Source organism: Rhineura floridana, chromosome 5, assembly GCF_030035675.1.
Source record: "Rhineura floridana isolate rRhiFlo1 chromosome 5, rRhiFlo1.hap2, whole genome shotgun sequence".
NCBI classification, from domain to species: domain Eukaryota; kingdom Metazoa; phylum Chordata; class Lepidosauria; order Squamata; family Rhineuridae; genus Rhineura; species Rhineura floridana.
The window spans coordinates 74976950-74999008 of NC_084484.1; the positions used below are offsets into that span (position 1 = coordinate 74976950).

At 40.6% G+C, this 22059-nt stretch overlaps 2 protein-coding genes across 9 annotated transcripts in view; one reads left to right on the forward strand and one right to left on the reverse strand.

The window, feature by feature from the left end:
• Positions 1-4256: 4256 nt before the first annotated feature.
• FANCB (FA complementation group B) lies at positions 4257-21712 on the reverse strand. 5 transcript variants are annotated; one of them, XM_061627160.1, is made up of 9 exons: positions 21622-21712; positions 17661-18693; positions 16615-16767; positions 14882-14974; positions 11683-11811; positions 8547-8704; positions 7595-8028; positions 6222-6459; positions 4257-4865 (listed from the first exon to the last, which is right to left on the reverse strand). In XM_061627160.1, the coding sequence occupies exons 2-9, from the start codon at positions 18582-18584 to the stop codon at positions 4469-4471; spliced, it is 2526 nt and encodes an 841-aa protein (XP_061483144.1). In that variant the 5' UTR covers positions 18585-18693; positions 21622-21712; the 3' UTR covers positions 4257-4468. The 5 variants fall into 5 exon arrangements, with proteins under 5 accessions (XP_061483144.1, XP_061483142.1, XP_061483141.1 ...); XM_061627158.1 differs by lacking the exon at positions 21622-21712 and adding an exon at positions 21106-21406; XM_061627157.1 differs by lacking the exon at positions 21622-21712 and adding an exon at positions 21070-21406.
• The window catches only part of MOSPD2 (motile sperm domain containing 2), a 36082-nt gene continuing 35266 nt past the window's right edge, over positions 21244-22059 (forward strand). For 2 of the 4 annotated variants that reach the window (XM_061627162.1, XM_061627163.1), the window contains exon 1: positions 21283-21751. In XM_061627162.1, the coding sequence (XP_061483146.1) occupies positions 21533-21751 (219 nt within the window). In that variant the 5' untranslated portion in view covers positions 21283-21532. Of the gene's footprint in view, positions 21752-22059 lie in introns of all 4 variants that reach the window. The other 2 variants (XM_061627165.1, XM_061627164.1) reach the window with 2 other exon arrangements.

The window sequence follows — 22059 nt, forward strand, 5'->3', positions numbered from 1 at the left end:
CTGCCTTCCTCAGTTTCTGAATTGAAAGTCTAGCTGTGAGAGTTAGCGTGGTGCAGTAGTTAGATCAGGGGGCGCCAACATGCCATCCATGGGCACACAAGTGCCCACAGTGACCTTCTCTGGTGCCTATAGGCTCCCTTTCCCTCCCCAAATTGAAATTAGGCTTGAAATAAGCATACTGAAGTGACTGGGTAAGAGAAGCCACCTGCCTGCCTGATTGGGCTGGATACTATCTGGACTTGACAAAGCTTCCTGGCTGCCCCACACCTTGGCCAGCTACATCAGGCCCCAGCTTGCTTGAGGTAAGGCCACAGGGACTCTTATCCTGCAGCTCAAGACCACAGGGCTTTCTTTTTTGTCTTTTGGTTCTCTCTTTCCCAGCTTACCTTTTTAAGCTTAGTACGCTTTTTATAAGTTATTTTAATAGTATGAATTACGTCAGCTTCTGTTTAATAGCTTGGTCGTGTTTTTAGACTTTTTTTACCACCACCCCTATTGTGCTTGGATTATAGCCGCCAGAGTGAAATGTGTTTAGGAGAGGAGCGGTACCAGGGGCCAGCATGGGTTGTGTGGTGGGTTGGAGAAGCTATGGCAGAGGCAGCAGGGAAGGCCATTTCAGGGGGTGTACACCTGGTCATTTAGTGACCATCAGTCTGTCCAGCCCACTGACCAACACAACAGACTGAGATAGGTCTAGCTACTGTCCCTCGAGGCTGAAAGTCCTACTGTTGAATGCCAGGTCAGTAACAGGTGAGACATTGGCCATCCATGACTTGGTCCTGGCTGAGCAAGCTGATTTGACATAGAATCATAGAGTTGGAAGGGGCCTATAAGGCCATTGAGTCCAACCTCCTGGTCAATGCAGGAATCCAAATTAAAGCATATCCAACATGTGGCTGTCCAGCTGCCTCTTAAAGGCCTCCAGTGTTGGAGACCTGGTGGGAAAAGCATGGAAGTATGCACCTTACCCAACTCTGTCCACCAGGCTACTGCTACCTCCAGCAGGTTCGCCTGGATGGAGGGGCAGTGATGGTGATTTATCATAAGACACTGGACATATCTAGAAGCTCCTTTAAGATTTCAGTCTTTTGAGTGTTTGCACCTGAAGTTGGGTGCCATAGACAGGACAGAGATTCTGTTGGTATTCTGGCCACCCCACTGTACCACAGTCTCTCCCCCTGAGCTGGTGGAGGTAGTCTCAGAGGTTGCCTAAGTTCCCTTAAGCTTATTGTGCTGGGAGATTTCAATGTATATGCTGAGGCCCCCATCTCAGGACTGGCTCGGAATTTCATGGCAACCATGTGTCTGTCACAATTAATATGTTGCCTGACACACATGACAGGGCACACTCTAGACTTGGTGATTGCTGGTCAGGAGTTATGTGATCTGGGAGTGGGGGAGATCACCATGACTCCCTTGCCATGGTCAGATCACTCTTTGATAGGGTTCCAATTATACTGCTCTGTACCCTTCACAGGGGCAGAGGACCAATTAGAATGGCCTGCCCCCAAAGGCTGATGAATCCAGATGGATTTCTGAGGGCCTTAGGGGAGTTTCAGTGGCTAGTTCCATTGATTCTGTCAATGCTCTCAGTAGCCCTCTGGGATAGAGAAGCTGCTCAGGCAGTTGATAAGATCATTCCCAAGGCCCTCTCTGGAACTGCCAAGCTCATTCTGTTTCCTGGTATACCATACAGCTATGAGCAATGAAGCAGCTCGGGGGATTATTAGAGCAATCCTGGAGGAAGACTCACAACGAATATGACCAGACACAGGCTAGAGCTCATTTTAGAGCCTACTCTGTGGTGGTGATGGCAGTGAAGAGATTTTTCTGTGCTACCTTGTTTCTGTGGGGAACCTGCTGATGGAACTTTTCTGAGTAGCAAGAGACCTTCTACATCAAAAGCCTGGGGAGGAGGGGAAGGGTTGGAGCCCTTGGTTGCCCGCTGGTTCAATCTTGACTTGAGAGTCATGACAGTACCTAGTGAGTTGCCTCAGGAACTGGATTGTCCTGTTATGGATTCTTTTCAGCTTGTACAACCTGAGAATGTGGACAACATCCCATCCAATGTTCAGGCTACCAAATGTGCTCAGGATCCATGTCCTTTGTGGCTAGTAAGATCTGCTGAGAATGGGTTGAGGGAATGGATTAACAATATCATAAATGTGTCTTTGCGAGAGGGGTGGTTACTGGTGTCATTAAAGAAGGCAGTGGCATGTCCACTACTGAAAAAAACATCCTTGGATACACTGCAACTTAACTACTGCCCCTTCTTGAGCAAACTTATTGAATGCACAGTGGCCGTTGGATGAAACGGATTATCTTATCCCATGTCAGTCTGGTTTTTGCCCAGGTCACAGCATTGAAACTACTGGGCTCCTGCTGGGAGGACAGGTGAGATATAAATCAAATAATAATAATAATACTTTGGTTGCATTGGTGGACAGCCTACGCCAGGAACTGGACGGAGGGGTGCATCGCTATTGCTTCTGCTGGATCTCACAACAGCTTTTGATACTATTGTCCATGGTATCCTTCTGGACTGTCTTAGAGGACCAGGGCCAGGAGGCGCTTATCTTTGACTGGTTCTGGTCCTACCTCGAGGGTCATGTCCAAAAAGTGGTGCTGGGGGAATGTAGTTTGACTGCTTGGCCTTTGGAGGGCCAAGGCTCCATTTTGTCCCCCATGCTATTTAACATCTACATGAAACTGTTGGGAGCAGTCATCTGAGGATGTGGTTTGGGCTGCCAGCAGTATGCTAATGACACCCAGCTCTACATATCCGTCACGTCAGATCCCAAGGATGCAGTGCAGGTGCTGGTTCCGGGGCTCCAAGCTGTAATGGGCTAGATGTGGGTGAACAAGCTAAAATTAAATCTGGAAGATGTTGACGTGTAGCATTACGTGCTAGCGGGGGAGGGGTACTTTGGCACTTGAGAGGTTATTACTTTTTTTGTAATATAAAAGATATACTATATTTTGTAATATATTATATGAAACTAAAGATTTATATCATAAATACAAATTGTCCCAATATTTACCCATGTTCTGATTTGATGTTTTCACAGATGTGCGAGGGTTTTTTTCCTGGATGTTTTTTTTCAACAGAATGGGAGGGCAGAGATCTGTTTGGTGGGGGAGTGGTGACCTTGTTGTGGACAAATTATCTGGACAGACAGAGTAGTAAGATCCCCTTCAAATATGGTGTGTGTGGGGGGAAGATATGGGATTATGTATTTTTCTCCTCAGAAGGCACTCTGAGAAACATCCCCAAGAGCCATATATGAACACTGATGTTCTCAAGAGAAATTGCCAAGGTCAGTAATTTTAAGCAGGGCAGTAGAATTGCTTTTTTCGGAAAAGCAGAAAAGATGAGATTTGTTCAAGTGAAGGCAGTTGGATAAATATCAGTTCAAGCCCTAGGCTCCTCTGGAAAGAAGGGCAGGATGTAAATTTAATAAATACAAAGTTGTGTTATCGTGTAAGTGGTTCCTGAACTGTAACATTTCATTTCAGCGTGGCCTGGTTTTATATAACATGAGCTATTTTCTAATTATTCACAAACCTTTATCATAAATTGGACAAGTCATATTTATTTATGTATCTACAAACTTAGTCCCATTTTTTGATAATTAGCTTTTTAAAATAAGAGGCAAATGTTTCAGTTTTAAAATGTTGGATTTATGTGTTTTTGTATGTGTACTCACATTCCAACATCCTTTGAACATAAATGTTCGTGGACGCACACATATCTAAACATGCATCCTGTGCAGACACTGTGAACTCTCTTAACATTGTCAAATCATAGGTCATGATCACAACTGACAATCAGAGGCCCAGCTGCTTCTCCTCTACTCACTGCTCCCTGTTTCAGTCCATTGCCTCCCAGATGGAATTGGGTGCAAAGGAGATTGAGTGGGTGATGGTGGGGAAGAAGCTTCTTGGCTGAGAGCCTCCCACTACCTAGAGGTAGCATGGCTGCTTATGTTCTACATTCCTCCATCTTTGAGGCTTTCATTCTGCTTTTTAAACAGAAAATCAGGAGCCACACTATCCCATACATTTATGAGTCAATACTTCAAATGAATGTCCTATCATTCATATAACACCACAGGTGGCTGGCAGGCCAGACACTGATTAAAATAGGCTTGTTGCTCAAGGTGAAGCAGATAAAAGTTCCTGTCATTTGCATATGGGCAACCAACAAGGTTCAGTTCTTCCAAAAAATGACTTATTTGAAGTATAGTAAAACAGAATACTGACAAACGGTAGTTTATTGATAATCATACCTTTGCTCAGCCAGTCATTTTGCTACAGCCTTTTGAGGTTTTGCAGAACAATTTCTTTACAATTGGTCAGTTGCTGAACAGGAATGAAAGCACTAATGGAAACGTTATTTTCACCATAAGGAATTAAAGGTGGAGTGCACCACATTATAACTTTAGTTAAGAAGTAATTCAATATGGAGTTAGAAGAGTGAAGAGCATTGCCTTGCAACTGTGTCAGAATTCAGCTGTGATTCAAATAAATTTAAAATAAGTACTCTGTATGAGGCACCACTGACTGTTCGGTTCATACCCAGCATGCATTGCTTCTGCTCCTTCTTAAACTCTTCTCTGAAGTGTTCCACTGCAGATGCACTGTTTGTTTCTTTGCTTCCCTCATAATTCAGAGATAAATGGTTTTCAGTTTGGCATAGAGCTGCAGAGCAAGAGTGCCGGAGAGTGACCATTTCCTTTTCTAAAGCTAGTGCAAGCTGTTCAACAGGTACCTTCTTGCTTCCTAACCTTAGTGGCTTTATCTTACAGGTTGGTGGCAATGATCCAATGAGGTTATGAAGACACTGAAATAAAATAGTTTGATGTCTGTAAAATAGATTTATAATATGGTTAGTTATAGCTGTGTATTAAAATTCATTCACGCAGAAATGTTTCCCTTATAAACCCAAAAATTATTCAGTACATAATACAAAATATGTATGCTTTCACAGACAGCTAAAACAAGAAATTTCTCTTTTGGACACATACCAGATATGAGGAAGGGCAAAAGCAAGTAATGCTGAAGAGACCTCAGCAGCAAATTACACTTAATGTAAGCTTGCCTGAGGAAGAGGCATTAAGTTGCAGTTAAGGTCTGGAGCAGGGAAGAAGAACCTGTGGCCTTCCAGACATTGGCAGACTGCAACTCTTATCATCCCTGACTATTGGCCATGCTGTCTGGGGCTGATGGAAGTTGGAGTCCAACAAGTGGGGGGGGGGGAGAGAGAAGGAAGCAAAGATTACCACGTCCTGGCTTTTACCCTAAACAACCAGTTTAAATATTGTACTCAAAATCAAAATATCCCGTTTTACTTTTATGTTTTTAAAGACGTTTCGTTTTTAATATGTTTTTAGTGTTTTGTCATTTACTTGCTGCCCTGGGCTCCTTCTGGGAGGAAGGACGGGATATAAATGTAATTAGCAACATTAACAACAGTAGCAGAGACCAATATGCTTTGTATTGGTTGCCTTTGAGGGAGAAAAGGAGGTTCTTTGACAATGTTCAGTGAGCTGAGTTCACTCAGCAAGGCAATGCAGTCCTGTGTGAATTAAGGAAACAAAATTCTTGCTTTTCAATTCTTTAAGTGATTTTTGTGTTGCAATGATGTATTGATTTGTACTTTTGTTGTGAGCCGGTTTGGGCACATTTATATTAAAATGCGGCATATAAATCGAAGTAATACATATTAAAAAAAGAGTATTTACCAACCATGCTCACCATGAAAATCTGTCCTGTACAAAATAGCCTCTAATTGGGCAAAATTCAAAGGAAGTTATGTGTATTATGTCCCACTGATTTCCTATGATTATGTCCATTGCTTTTCATCTGGCTTGCTTGACTACCCAATTGAAAGTGGAATATGGTATGTTTTAAAAGAGAGATAGCAATGGTGGTTCTGAAAATTCCTCAGTGTGCCTTGTTTCAAGTTTATATTACCTTTATTTATATTACCTTCATTGTTAGCAGCTGCATTAAGCCACTATAGTTGCAGATCATTTAAATGTTTACAAGAGACAAAGCAATTACCTGCTTATCTAGCTGACATATACATTTATTCAAAAATGGTCTTAGATTACTGTGCTAGCAATGTAAATAGCTGCCATACCTAGGCAAAACTTACAGTACTTCAGTACTCAAATAAGAGGTGGACAAAGTATTTCCAGCCTTTCAACTGCTATTACCTGCAAAATACCGTTAAAGTTCCTTTGAATGGTGTTATGAGATTCCACTGCAAGAGAGTGCCACTCAGATTTCCAGATTTACAACAGACCAAAAAATCAGGATATTCCTTGATTGGTGCACACTCCATTTGTTCCTGTAGCCATGTGTTTATAGAAATCAACGTGCAGTCAAAGGAGGTTATTTGAAATGACAGTTTGAGTGATACTGCACAAAGTGCAACAAGATCATTTATAGAGCCTACAGCAGGAAAAGAAAATCATTCATGAGATTTAAAAAAGTGCAGTGTATTTAAAGCATCCCTTCATCTCTTTCTCTTCATTTTACATCCTTCAATTCAGGAAAATCCTAGTTAGAATCTGAGATAATAGAAATTGCATCCCCTGAGTCTAGTTTATTTTTTGACAGGAAAACATATGTGGTTATTTTTGCTGCCCTGTCCTTAACTCTTGGGCTCTCTGAGCAAGTAATTTAAAACAAGTGTGCAACTTTGTGGCAGATTTGTGTTGCAACATTGCTTGTTCAGTGACATCCCCTCGCACACCCTGCATCAGCCCTGCAATCAACCAAGAATAACAGTTGTTCTGGTAGCTGCTTCAGAATTTTGAAGTAGTCTTCCCATAAAACACATTCTAAAAACCTTCTTCCGGATCTTGTGGTGGGGGATGGAGCCAGAGAGAGAAGAGACATTGTTCAAGATGTAATGGGGAGAATTGTTAAATATTTCATTTGTTTTGTTTTTAAGCAGGGTTTTGCTCAGCAGAAAACTATTGTTACCTATTAGCTCTTTGGGATGGAACAGGCAAAAAAACTAGGCAGACAAGATTCAATTCCTGATCGGGCTACACACTACAGTCAACGTTTCATATACAACAGCTGATGAGCTAAAATAATAGTTCTAGCTTTTAATACTTTGAAAAGCACAGTAACTAGCTACTACAGGAATACCCCGCATTAACGTACGCAATGGGTGCAGAGCAAGTACGTAAACCGAAAATGTACTTAAAGCACTACCTTTTTTCACTTGCACCGCCACTGTGCCACCTTTCCTTCACGCGGAGCCTCAAAGCCCCATGCTAAAGCCTCTGCTGCTGCACTGCAGCACCTCTCAGCTGATCGCAATCGTGCCTCCCAGCTGATTTGCGGTCGCGTCTCTTTCCACCCCACACCGAAAGAACAGGCCACAACCAAAGGTTAAGCGTCCGTTCTCGTGAAGCGAAGTAGGTAAACAGGGGAATGGTGCTACTATAAGTATGTCTGTACTCGCGAGTGTCCGTAAAATGAAGGTCCGTATAGCGGGGTATTCCTGTAATCCCTATACAAAAAGTAAAGCTGTACATGAAGATATCACTTCTTGCATCATGTTTCAATTTACCTGTATATTTATAATCTTTCACACTTGTTGAATATTTTCCAGTAGAAATCTCAATCAGACTTAATAAAATATTCCCACATGATAATGTAATTTTTTTGCTTTTATTTGGATTTTCATCTTTGCGGTTTTTCTTCTTTGCATGTAACAATACTATGCAACCTACTTGATGCAATGCTAAGAAAGGGGGCAGGTGGGCAACTGCAGTAAAGACTTTTTTTGTATCTGCCTTCACCTGAGAAGGTCCTCCATGACATTCCTTTCCATTATGGCAATCTAACTTGATCCTTTTAGGCAGTGGTTCCAGTTGCCAATGTGATGCAGGTTCTGCCAGCGCAGCTTTCTTCAGTGTAACTACATGACACTGGCACTTAGTTGGAAAAACAGAAGGGCATTTCTGATCCATTATCAAAGATAAACTGACATCATTGAACAGCCTGTTTTTTTAAAAAATAGAAAAATTGAGACTTTTTTTAAAAAAATTAAGAATTGGCCATGTACTATCTCATATTTGTGATTTACAATTTCTTCATATTAATGTACCAAAAACATATTAAAATGTACTTTACAATTTTATCATATAAGATATATATTATATATCTCAAATTCATGATTTTACATTTTCTTTTTGAGCAATTTTTAACTTATCTACTTCTCGATTTTATAATCACTATCAATGATAGTGATAGCAAATGTATATTACTATGAATAATAATAAATTAATTTATTTTAATGTTTTTGTGATTTTATTGTTTACAATTTTATTATTATTTAATAAATAAATAATTATGTACGTGTTTGATTTTATTTTTGTAAGCCGCTCTGAGTGTCCTATTATAGGGTAGAAGGGCAGGATAGAAATATTTTAAATAAATAAATCATCTCTCCTTCACCCAAAAGTCCCAGAGTGGGTTACAACAGTTTTAAAATACATGATTAAAAACAGTTAACTTACATGTCAAATGTTTCCATTAGTTTTACTCCAACTACTAAGTTGTCCTCCACAACACGGTACCAAACCTCCTCTACATATTGTTCTTTGTCTATAGATGGAGTTGAGGTACAATTATCAGACATTTTTTCTGTTTCATCCCAGAGAGAAACAAGACCTTCCTTACAAGAAAAGATACATATAGTTATACATATGCCCAAAGCAGACTGTGTCACAATTCAAACAATCCCGGAAACAGGAAAACATCATCCTTATTTACGTTTTCATCTAAAAGATAAGTACTAGGAGGAACCATAATTACTATGGTAAACTCCACATTTACAAAAATAATATGTAAAGGATACACATTTTTTCAACCCACTGTTAAAGGTATTCATCTACCTGATCACTTCAAATACTGCACACCTTTTGAATTGTCCCTTTCTTCTAATTTGAGAGATAATTGCACTAAACTGATGACCAGATATTAATCCGTATAAACTATGGAAAAGAAATGGTGACTATAATCCTATGAACTGAACATATATGCATAGTGTAGGAACTTTTCTGTAACTGTCATGTCCTATAGCAACAAAATTCTGGACATGTACCGTATATTCCGGCGTATAAGACGACTTTTTAACCCTGGAAAATCTTCTCCAAAGTCAGGGGTCGTCTTATACGCCTGTTGTCGTCTTATTAGGGTTGCCATATTGCCCGGATAGCCGGGTTTTACCTGGATTCTAAGCATGCCACCCGGCGCCCGGCTAGCCCCTTAGGTGGCCCAGATTTTCAGCTTTCATTTTAAAAAAAAATTAAGTTTCTAGGTGGTGCGGTTCTCGAGATATATATAAAAACATCAGGCACCCCCCCCGGTTAAATCTTTTTTTAAACTACTGTATAGCACTTCGTAGCTTTAACCCCGCCCATTCAGGATTTCAGCCAATCAGTGAAGTGTTCGTTTGGTGGCAGCGTCTGCAAAACTTCATTGCGAGGCCAGAAAATGGTGGTTTCCCCTCCTGTTTATCTGAAAATCTCATAAATTGGGTAGGTATATACATTTCAGTTTTTCCCCCTGTTGTGTGTAGGAGTCAGATCCTGGGCAGTGTTTTGAAAACCTTCCCAATAGTTGCTTTTGGGGGTAAAAACAGTGCTAATCCCATATGTCCAGAGTAAATCCTATTGAATTCAGTAGGAATTACTTTTGAGTAGACATGATTATGAATGTGCTGAAAATCAATGGGACTTTGGAGTGAATGTAAAAAAGAATTGTGTTTGTGTTCTCTTTCTGCCCCCCCCCCAGTCCTATTTTAAAGCAAGTAGGCAGGGCTTACTTAGGTATTGCAGTTTTTATTCTGTAGGAAACTAATACTGATTTTTAAAAAACTAATACTGATTTTTCTGCAATGACCAATTGGTTTGACAATAAACTATTATATGGACTGTATGTATTTATACATCTGCAGTGTGTGCGTGTGTGTATGGAGTCTTTCCAACACCCCTGTGAGGTAGGGTTGGAAACCAAGGCAGCTCACAACAAGAAATAAAGCCATTTAAAATCCAATAACGATAAAAACAAGTATAAACAGTTGCAAAACAGTGTAAAGTGGCATGATTCGGAATTTTGGGTTGTGTGAATGAAGTTGCTTATCACTTGAGGTTGCATTTCTGTCCCTGTTTGAGTAAGCCCCATTGAATACGCTGGGACTTGCTTCTGAATAAATCAATTTAGGATTGCACTATAAATAGCTTTACAGTTTGTGTAAATAATAAATATATTTGATAGTTATGCTTATATAAATATTTCTTCATTTATCATATTTTTGGTTTTTGGTTAGGAATCCTGACTGGTTGTGAGATGCTTAGTTTTTTGCCTTATAGGAATCTTGTTGTGGTTGGTATGGTATTACATTTAGGAAAGTGTTACTGCCTTCTGTATTTTTTTTTCCTATTTGCATTTCACTTATCTTTAACCTCACTCTGTTACAGCCATAGAAGCAACAGCAGCATATGCAAGATAATTAACTCCCATTAGTGATAAGAGCAAGAATTTATAATTATTATTTCAATTAAAACAAGAGGCTTATCAATACTTTGAAGAGGACCAGATATTTATTTTCTTTCTGAGCCCAGGACTGGGTCTTCCATGATGCCCGGTGTGTGTGTGTGTGGGGGGGGAGCAGGAGAGTAGTCGATAAGACAGACATCATGGCATTGATAATCGAATTAGCAAGGTATGTGTGGGGTTGTTGTACACTTCCAGGCTCAGTTTCATTTTGAGTATGGAGGTGGAACCTGTGTAGATGTGGTTATCAAAGGGAGAAGAAATTTTGAGTTAAGCAAAGCTCTGCTTTTATAAAACCTAAGAAACATACAGTACTTTGAATGTCTGAGTGCCTGCACCACTGGAATACTGGAGGAACTTGTAAAACTTGCTGCAACAGTATTTAGAACTGAGCATGTGGTGTGAAAGACTCCTTTTCCTAACATTTTGGCTTGTTTTTCTCTGATTGTGTATTTTTATTGTTTTTACTATATTTGTAAGCTGTGCTGAGCTCTGTTTTTAACAGCAAAAGGGCAGGATATAAATTCTCTTAATCAATCAATAAATACTCCATAGTGTTGGAAACTAGAGTCTAGGCATTTAATGTTGCTTTTAAAAAAAAGATTTCTCACATCTTTCCCCAGTTTTTGGTGGTAATTCCTAGGCACAAAAACAAAACAACTGGACAATCCAAATATTAATATTTATAAGTTTATAAGTGACAGTTTTCCTGCTAAGTACCTGCATGTCATAAGCAGGGGTAGTCTTATACGGCGAGTATATCCCAAACTCTATATTTTAACTGGAAAAGTTGGGGGTCGTCTTATACGCCCAGTCGTCTTATACGCCGGAATATACGGTATTTCCTTAAAAAATTAACTATTTCTGGCATGACTCTTAAGACTGGTCCCATTGCTATTTTTTTGCTTCCTTTAGTGAAAAACATTGAGCCAAAATATAAGGAAACATTTATTATATCGTTACAACTGCCAATGAGGGATATGCAAAGTATTGGAGACCTGTGGCTATACCTACTAACAACAACAAAGATGGAAATAAAACCTCTATCTTTTAAAATACACATGTCCCTTTATAAAAAATATTTATGTATTTTACCTTCTCTGCACTTGGAAGACTACATTTTCGATCTTGAACAAGGTCAATTAATGCTGCACAACTTTCCATCAGAACCTTTTCTTTAAGTTTTAAATGCTGTTGTAACTCTCGAACGGAACCAAAGACAGCCTATGCAATATAAAAGAGAAGTCAGAGTTCATGATGACAGCATTGTGAGACGTTTTTGTTATGCAACTGCTTTCATTGTTAAAAAAATTATTGATTCCTTAAACTTAGAAACTGGAAGTTCTCGTTTGTTGTTATTACAATAGACTAAACTTATCATGCAGATAAAAATCTCTACCAGTTTACTTAAGTGAAAGCACTTCAAACCAATTGATGACCCATATAAGAGTTTATATGAACCTTGGACATTGGTTTGTTGCAGCAGTTGCCTTTTTTTCATATTCTCCTTGTGTAAGTATCCTTTTGCTCTTTGCACATACCCCATGGATATCTAAACTGCTTAGGAAGATCTAGGGCAGGTGTAGAAAATTTATGGTCCTCCAGGTATCACTGGGCTGTATCTCCTACCATACCTGACTGCTGGTCATGTTCCATCAAGGGCCTTTCAGAACAAACAAGAACTAACAAAAGAATAGCAGCTACGGTTACATGTCGCACCCAGTGTTGACAGCCAAAAAGCTTTTTCTTTTTTTTACATCAAGTCACCAACAAGACATATACAATAAGAAAAGCTTTTTATCAAGTTAAGCAGTTTAGACTTTAAAGTATACCAAGGACTTATAGCCAGTGTGGAAAAGGGTGGCTCTGGAGTAATCAAGAAAGTTATTCATTGGTAAGACCAGTCAACTCCTAGTACTTATTGCTCAGCTCAGGAGCGGGTAACCTTTTTAGTTCCCCGCAGACCAATTCTGATAGATGGGTGGGGCAATCCACATGTCAATCACATGACATCATGATTGGCAGGTGGGTTGTCCCACCCACCTGTCAAAATCCCTTGCACTTGCAAAGCCTGCCCCATGCTAATTCTTTCAATCTCCAATTTGGTTGAAAGCAATCAGAGCTTGAAAGGAAGCCTCCAAAAGGGATCAGCATAAGGCGGGCTTTCAAAAGAACAACATGGGTCTGCTTACTTTTGCTGTACACGCAACAAAAGCAAGCAGAGCAGTCCCTGTCAGAGCCGATAGCTGATGTATACAGACATTGTCTTGGACAGGAACTGCGCCATTCCTCACTGGTGAAGAAATAGACACTTGTTCTGCAGCACTGCAGTGATCTTTAAAGGGGTGGGAGAGACTGCTTCAAAGAGTGCTGCAAAATGCTTTAAGACAGTCCCTGTACTCATGTCTGAGCATTTGTTGTGATATGCCTTCAAGTCAATTATGACATATAGCGGCCCTATGAATCAGCGACCTCCAAGAGCATCTGTTATAAACCACCCTATTCAGATCTTGTAAATTCAGGTCTGTGGCTTCCTTTATAGAATCAGTCCATCTCTTGTTTGGCCTTCCTCTTTTTCTACTCCCTTCTGTTTTTCCCAGCATTCTCTTTTCTAGTGAATCCTGTCTTCACATTATGTGTCCAAAGTATGATAACCACAGTTTCATCACTGTAGATTTTAGTGATAGTTCTGGTTTAATTTGTTCTAACACTCAATTATTGGTCTTTTTTGCAGTCCATGGTATCCGCAAAGCTCTCCTCCAACACCACATTTCAAATGAGTTGCTTTTTCTCTTATCTGCCTTTTTCACTGTCCAACTTTCACATCCATACATAGAGATCAGGAATACCATGGTCTGAATGATCCTGACTTTGGTGTTCAGTGATACATCTTTGCATTTGAGGACCTTTTCTAGTTCTCTCATAGCTGCCCTCCCCAGTCCTAGCCTGGTCTCCAATTTGGTTCATGACTGGGCCCTCAAGGTATTGATAATTGTTGACAAGTTCAATGTCCTCGTTGTCAACTTTAAAGTTACATAAATCTTCTGTTGTCATTACTTTTGTCTTTTTGACGTTCAGCTGTAGTCCTGCTTTTGTGCTTTCCTCTTTAACTTCCATCAGCATTTGTTTCAAATCATTACTAATTTCTGCTAGTAATATGGTATCGTCTGCATATCTTAAATTATTGATATTTCTCCCTCCAATTTTCACACCTCCTTCATCTTGGTCCAATCCTGCCTTCCGTACAATATGTTCTGGTGATAAAATACACCCCTGTCTCACACCCTTTCCGAATTGAGAACCAATCAGTTTCTCCATAGTGATATTTAAAGGGGGGGAAGACTGCTTCAAAGACCTCTGCAAAACAAGCATCTGTTTCATCGCTACACAACAGAGCAATTGCCAAACAGCAATGAAGAAAAAACTAGGTCTGCATGCTCTCGCAGCATGCACAAGAAAAGCCAGCAGACTCAGCTTTTTGGAAAGCCCACCCCACACTTTTAGATGATTGAAGGGACGAGTGCAGGGTGAGCTTTCCAGGAAGGTACCACCCATCAGCTGACATCACCAGTGACATTAGCTTATGGGCAGGTGGGTGGGGTTTGGGGAAAGTGGCCTTGGGAGCCAAATGGGACACTCTGAAGAGCCACAATTAGCCCAGAGGCTCTTCATCCCTGGCTTAGCTTAATGCCTGTTTGGGTTTGTGAAGATAAAAACAATACAACAACCTTTTCTTTTCAAGTTTCCAAACATTTCCTAATGAAATACCATGTCATGGACATCAGTAATTTAAACCTGAAGAGACTAAGGCTGTAATCCCATGCACCTTTTACCCAAGAGTAAGCACCATGGAAGACAGCAAGGATTTTAGACACTAAAACTACAGTAATACAGTAGGGCCCTGCTTTTTGGCGTTCTGCTAATACGGCAGCTTCAATTAGAGTAAGGCCTTACTCATGTGCTGCTTGTTCCGCTTTTACGGCTTTTTTGGGGAGTCGGGCACCATTTTATTGACGGAGTTCTGCTTTTTGGCGGGTTTCGCTTTTCGGCAGGGGTCTGGCACATAACCCGATGTATGAGTGGGGCCCTACTGTAGTAAAGATTCCTGTAAGACAACTGTATTAATTTATAATGAACTGTAATTACAACAGAGAATACTGCCTTGTTCTGCATTTACAAACATCTGCAAAGTGGAGTGATCCAAAACAGACATTGTAATGCCTGAGAGTTCTTGAAGTGTAAAACATATCCTGTGGTGCCATGACATATCAAGCGGCAGATACTGGACACAAACCTGCAATCTTGCTTCAAGTCCTTTGATAGTAAGAAAGTGATTATTTTGTAGCTCTTCTCCAGAATATGAGTCATCTTCATAGCTGATGTTACTCTAAAGACAGGAAAAACACATTCCTGAAAGTAAGTGATGTACATTTGTAGAAGACTCTGGGAGACATAAGAAAATCACAGGGACCAAAACATGCAATTAAAAACCTTCTATGGAGAATTGAAAGTTATATAAGCTAACACAAAGGCATCTTTTTAAGAGGTTAATTTCTTTAAATTAACTGAGTTCCCCACAGAGGAACTTTCTCACACCCAAAACAAGCAGGATTGAACTACCCACCCATCAGCTGATGTGCAAGGAATTCAATCCTGCTTTCTGCTGGGATCAGCTGCGCAAGCAGCCAATCCAGCTGCTTCTCTATCTCACACCTGACATTACATATGTCAGATATGGGACAGGTGGGTATGGTGTGGGGAAAGCAGCCTGGTGGGTGAAATGGGGAGGCCTGGCAGGCCAAATATGGCTTGTGGGTTGGAGGTTCCTAGAGATACGAAGGCCCAGAAAAAAACCAGAAAAGTTTTTTTTGTTTTTTTCCAAAGCCATTTTTTTCCTGAAAAATTGGAAAAAATGAAGAAAAAATGGATTATGGAATGTTTTATTTTAGCATGATGAATAAAATATTTCAATGAATCTTGGTCCCCCCCTTTTCTCAGTTCTTTTTATGAGAATGGATGTGTTATGTCTGCTTGACAATTTTCTTTGTTATTAATGTTGATGGTTTCTTCTGTTTTTTTTAAAATTGTTTTTTGCCTGCTGCTCATAAACTGGCAAAACGAAAGAGGTTCCTTACAGTTCAGGATATTGTAGATCCATTTGTTACCAAAAAAAGTAAAAAATTTAAAAAGTAAATTCAATTTGTAATAATTGTTTAAATAAAATATACCTTTAATATACCAAATGTGATAATTTTATGCCATACCAACTTGTACACAATTACATTTTATGTTCCTGAAGTAACAAAGTGACTTTCAATCTGTAAAAGTGCTAATATTGCATTTTTTCAATTTTTCTGAAAATTTCTATTTTTTCTGAAAAAAAAAAAAGTTTTTTCCATGGCTTCAAAATTTCCAGAAATTTTACATCTCTAGAGGTTCCCCACCCTTCGTTTAGCATTACAAGACCAAGTTGCAGCAAGCCTCAGGCTCAAGCACTTCCCTTCTCTCCTCTTCTGTAGCCGCAAGATCAGAAGCGTTTGATTTTTAGTTTTAGTTTAAGCACATTTAGTCTATTGACTGAGGCCTAAATTGTGATTAATTTTAACTATACTTAGTTGATATAAGCTAACTATTCAAACTATTGTTTGAAGTTGACTTGTTGAACAAAATATAGTTAAGATTAACCAGTTTACTTGAATTTAGATGACTCTGCAATATGCAGTGAATCTAAAAAGGAAGCTTCCAAGGTCCTCCTAATGGCTATGCCAAAGAAGGAAAGGGCAGCATGTGCAAGCTGAAGGTTCACTGAGGGAAAGGCATTTGATTTTGCAAGGGCTTGGCATATCTGATCCCAAACTCTGCCAATTTGAATCAAGGAATGCACTAAGCATCTAGCTATTAGATGCCACACACCACACTGGACTGAGCAAAGAACTGCATTGATTAAAGATGAAATACACTCTTTGCCAAATGTCTCTTTTATTAAACCTTTCCCAAAATTTTTTACACTCATTTAGTAAATCTTACCGCATAATTAATGTTTCCAAAATCTGTTATTTGGAATGTATTTAAACTTTCTGAAACAGAGTCAGTCTTTAGAAGAACTAAGATTTGTTCAGTTCCAATGCCAGCAAAATCATCTACCAGAACAGATGTCACATTTTTCCAGGAAGATGCCACCTGCAACATAACATAGGAAATATTTTTGTTTTTTTAAAAAAGTATAAATACACATTCATAATACAGCGTGATTCATAAGTGACATTTTCTGTGTTGATTGAGATGATTTGCATGTAAGCAAAATTTTTATATATAGTACAGCAACAGCAACAAAACCACATTGTACCAACTTTGGAGTAGTTTTATCTGCAGTCACAATGCAAATTTCATGCAATTTCATTCTTCAAAAACTTTCAAGAGTGAAAAAAGGTTTTGTGAATCCATCCTTAGGAGATGAAGCACAACCATTTTGTAATCTGAACTATGTAGACTTAAAACTTTTTTTCATTCATGTAAAATTATTTCTGATGCACATATGTCCATCAAATACACAAGTATCTTGTTTTGTACCTTTGTTCAGGACTTGGGAACACGGATAACCCGGACTTAGCCTGGGCGCCTATTTTCAGTGGCAGAGCTCAGCCCTGAAACAAGTTATGAGTTATTTTACAAGTGCCTCCAAGTCTGTACAGAGAGCTCCAACTGCCACCAGCAATGATAAACTCAGGTTTAAAAGGACTTCCAAAGGAAACAGAATGAAATCTAGGCTTGCTTGAGCCCCAGTACCTCTCACATTAGAAGTTGAACACTGCCTCTATTATACACAAGAGATCCCTCCATGCACTAGAACTCCAATATGCATATGAAGCATCCATGGAGACAACCCCTTCCCAGGCTAGAAACATCAGGTTGTTGGAACTATGCCTAAAGCTGAAGTAGAAAAATGTACATGCATCAGAGTTTCCACAGAGCTTTGGGTTAGGGTGCTTATGTACTCATGTATTACAGAATGAAAGAAGACAGAACCTTCTCAATGTTAAGAACAAAATAGTTTTACAATAGCACTTCGATACCTGCAAATTATGTTTCCATATAGCACACACATCTCCTGAAGCAAATGTTACCACCAACAACTGGCTGCTTCCTTCCACAGCAGCTACTAGTATGGAACAAGGATTCTCATAGGGAAGCTGGTGAACATCTTTAGGCAAACCATCTTGGAAGAAGATCAACTGGCTTTTGCATGTGACTACAACAACTGACGTCCTAAACTTGCTTCTTACTACTTCAACTTTGCAAACATGCACACAAGATACCACACTGCCATATGCATGAGGCAGAAAACTGGCATTTGTTAGCACTTGCTGTTTCTCTAGTGCATAGACAAAACACTCGTTACCCCAGATGAATGCATCTGATTTGGCAACACTTTGCTCATTGCCTCCCTCTGGCAAACAAGCAGCTCTTATTCCCAAAACAACAACACCCTCACCCTCAATCTCACCCGCCCATTTGATGGAACAAAACTGAACAGGGGCACATAATACAGTGCAGGTTTGGGGAGAAATATGAAATAGTTTTTTTGCATGGCTCCATAAAACTGTTGGGCCAGCAACCAACTTTATGGGTTCTTTCAGTTCATAATCCAATTTAAAATGCAGAACCAGCTCAAATTTATTGAAGTTATGAAGCAACAGTAAAAAATATTTAGTGTTCTTCTTTTTCTTCTTTTTCAATAGAATACAGGGGTGAAGAATGCCTGTCCTGAAGTCAGATGCACAGCTGCAATGGATCATTTCAACACCTTCTTCACACTTGCTAAATGATCCAGTAGATGTCTCAGTAAACAGTTTAGTACAACTGTCAAAAGTCATTCTTCTGACATGTAATTGGGTTAATTTGGTATCGCTGCCCTGTGAGGATTTTCCTTTTGACAGCTGGAAAATAAGGAGTTCCCCATTGTATGACAACAACCTCTCTTGGTGATCTGTTAACATATTTCCTTAAATAAATGCCATCTCAAGAAGAGCAGTTAGTTCCCTTATTTCCATTCGGATGATTCTTCTGGTAAATGTTCTTCTTGATCTGAACAGCATTTCTTCCAATCTGAAAAATAAAAAATGTTTGGCAATACCGCAACAGAATACAGATCGTTTTAAGTTCACTAAATAAGGATCAGCCTGGATCTATGAAGGAGTCCTACTCACGCAAACTAATAATTCAGTTTAACAAAACTCTTTCAGCCCAACCCAAAAGTAAATAGGGCACTTCCTGATAATTGTACTCTTCTTAGGACTGCAGCCTTTAACCAAAGGGTGTGGAACCTCAGGCCCAGGGGCCAAATGCAGCCCTCCAAGCAGAATTATTCAGCTCTTGAAACTCCCCAGGCCACACCTTAACCAGCCCTGCTGTACACTCTCATTGAGTGCTTTTGCCTGGTTTGAATGTGTCCTTGAATTGTAATAATGCCCCTTGCTTACTTTGATGGAAAGATGCAAGTGTGTGTGCACGCACATGTCTGTATATGAAGCTCTGACTTTTGTGTGCCTGGAATGTACTCAACTGTATAAAGGTAAGAATTATACCCACTGCACCTCCCACATTTGCTTCTGAACTCACCCACCACTGGCACAACAAGCTAATAAGAGCCTAATGGACAGGGCTGTGGAGTCGGAGTCAGGAGCAATTTTGGGTGGAGTCGGAAGCAATTTTGGGAGGAGTCGGAGAAATGTACCGACTCCGACTTCCAAATAAATTTTGATTGACAAGAAGCAATTTTGGGTGGAGTCGGAGTCGGGCAGTAGAAAAAGAGAGGAGTCGGAGTTGAAGGTTTGGTGTACCGACTCCACAGCCCTGCTACTGGATCAGGCCAATGGCCCGTCTAGTCCAACACTCTGTTCTCATACGGGCCAACCAAATGTCCATGGAAAGCCCACAAGTATATCCTGAGGACAACAGCATTCTCCCCACCTGCAATTCCCAACAACTGACATAATGCCTCCAACAGTGGAGTTAGTGTGTAGCCACTATGGCTAGCAGCCATTGATGTGGCTCCTGGAAAGCTGCCAATGAGGCAATGGGGCCCTTGGTCTGAAAAATGGTTCCTCGCCTGCTTTAACCTATGTACTGTTCACACTAAAAGGTGAGTTAAAGCAAAGGGGCACTTTCTTTAGCTGCCAAATCCTCTGCATGTTTAAGAAGTAAGATTCACCAAGTGCAGTCCTGGTACTGATCCAGGCAATAGTCACAGGTGCAAATACTGGAACAGCAGGGGGAAATTATAAACTGAGTTACAATTAGACCAATTCTGTCAGGATTAGACTCTGAAGTCTAGTATATCCCACATTTAACATCAGGAACAATGACAACCCCTGGCATGATCAGACTTCTCCCAGAAGTTGGGTCACTTCAACCAACACGCCAGAAGGAATTTCATACTTTGGAATGCAAGTATAACTATGATAAAGATCCCTAACTTCTAGGCTAAAGTAAACAGCATTTTTCAGATAATTCAAACTTCAGAGATAAGGGGCTTACAGTAAGAGCCTATACATGTCTACTCAGTAAGCCCCACAAAGTTCAATATGAATTACACCAAGGTAAATGAGAATTACAGCCTCAAAGGAATATCACAGAGTGCTGCTCTGCTCTGGAACACAAGGGATAGGCTCCAAGGTGACCAGAAACAAAGGAAGACAAGTCTGTAATTTTAATCACTGTGTGGAAATGGACATTTTGAAAGGTACAGCTGGCTGTGTTATCAAGGGAGAAGGTGCACCTCCTATTCTTCTAAACAACTACAAAAAGTGCAAGAGCCTTTCAGTCAACCCAGCAGCACTGAGGTAGAAGAACCAGAGTGCTTGAGTATTTTTTTTTTAAAGGGAAGTGTTGATTCCAAAAGCACATGCCTATGTAACTGTGGTTATCTGAAGGTGTGGGAAAGAAATGCTACACATACTTACAGGTACTTATATTCTCTATTACATAAATTTGGGTTAAACTCTAACTTGAAAAAAGGTTCCAGGGCTGAGTGCTACTTCAGATATGCAATCCACATGAAACTAATACAATAACTGAGGCTGCAATCCTAACCATCTACTCAGAAGTAAGTCCCACTAAATTCAATAAGACTTACTCCCAGGTAAATGGGGTCAGGATTGCAGCCTCAGTCCATTACAGTACCACATGTATCTCTTGATATACCATGCCACCATTTCTCAACCAAAGTTTTGTAAACCACCTCCAGCCCACGCACACACATGCTGGTATAAGAAGAAGGGAGATCTCTTTCCTAGATCTTATTTGTACTAATGCTAAAAAGCAACCTTAAGCAGACTTACTTGGAAGTAAGTCTCACTGAATTCAGTGGCACTTATTCCTGAATGAACAGGAGACGGGAGGAGGATCAGATTAGTCTCAACACAAAATGAAAGGAGGTCCTTTCAATTCCTCCCCTCTGCCAGTAGCAACTAAACCCCTTACCACAACTGCCCTTCCCTCCGCCAGGCGGGCACATACTTCATCTACTGTACCCGATGACAGTAGCCGCGCATTCAAGCTCTGACCATCCCGCCAAACAAAGCATTGTGGGAACGGAGAGACGCAGTTAGCGTGTAGGCGCGGGGGCTGGATGATGTGATTAGTCGAGTGCCATTGGGCGTTGAAAACAAACGGGTGGGACTTCAGGAGGAGACGCGAAGGTTTGCGTCTCTATTGTGGTAGCAGGGATAGGACGGAATCACTCAGGAGGAAAATGCGCGTGGCTGAGAGAGAGAGAGAGAGAGAGAGAGAGAGAGAGTGAGAGTGAGTGAGAGAGAGAGAGAGAGAGAGAGAGAGAGAGAGAGAGAGAGAGAGAGAGAGAGAGAGAGAGAGAGGTGGGGGTTGTGATTTGTTGGTATGTGCGCGCGCGCTGCCTAACTTTTTTTTGGGACAAGCTGGTTGGCAGATGCTGAAGGAAAGGGCGGGGTTTGATAGTTGTGAGGCTGGTGCGGAGTGTGATGCGCGCGCGCGCCGTTGGTTGGTGTCAGGTCTTACCTCAACTTGTGTCACGCGCTCGTCTTTTTCTTTCACCCCTGCCTTCCACTCTCGCTGTTGTTCTCTCATTCGTTTTCCTTGCTCGGTTGCTGCTGTTGCTAAGTCTGGTGCGGGCAGGACCATGGCGGATGTGAGTAGTTACGCGTCAGTAAGAGCGGTCAGCCAGGGAAATGGGGGAGGGTTCTTGATTCGTTTTCGTATCAGTTGCCAGGCTGGGACGAAAATCCGGGGTGGCTTGTATGGGGGCAAAATCGCGGGAGGGTGCCCCCCGGGAGTGTCAACCCCCAAAACGCTGTTTTGCTACTAGTTGGTAAAGTTAAGGTGACAGTACCCAATGTGGGGAGAAATGGGTTGAGGTGATTTGAGGGTGTAATAAGATAATCCCTATAGAGCGGCGAGAAAGTCGCAGAAAGATCATTTTAATCCAACCCTCTCAAA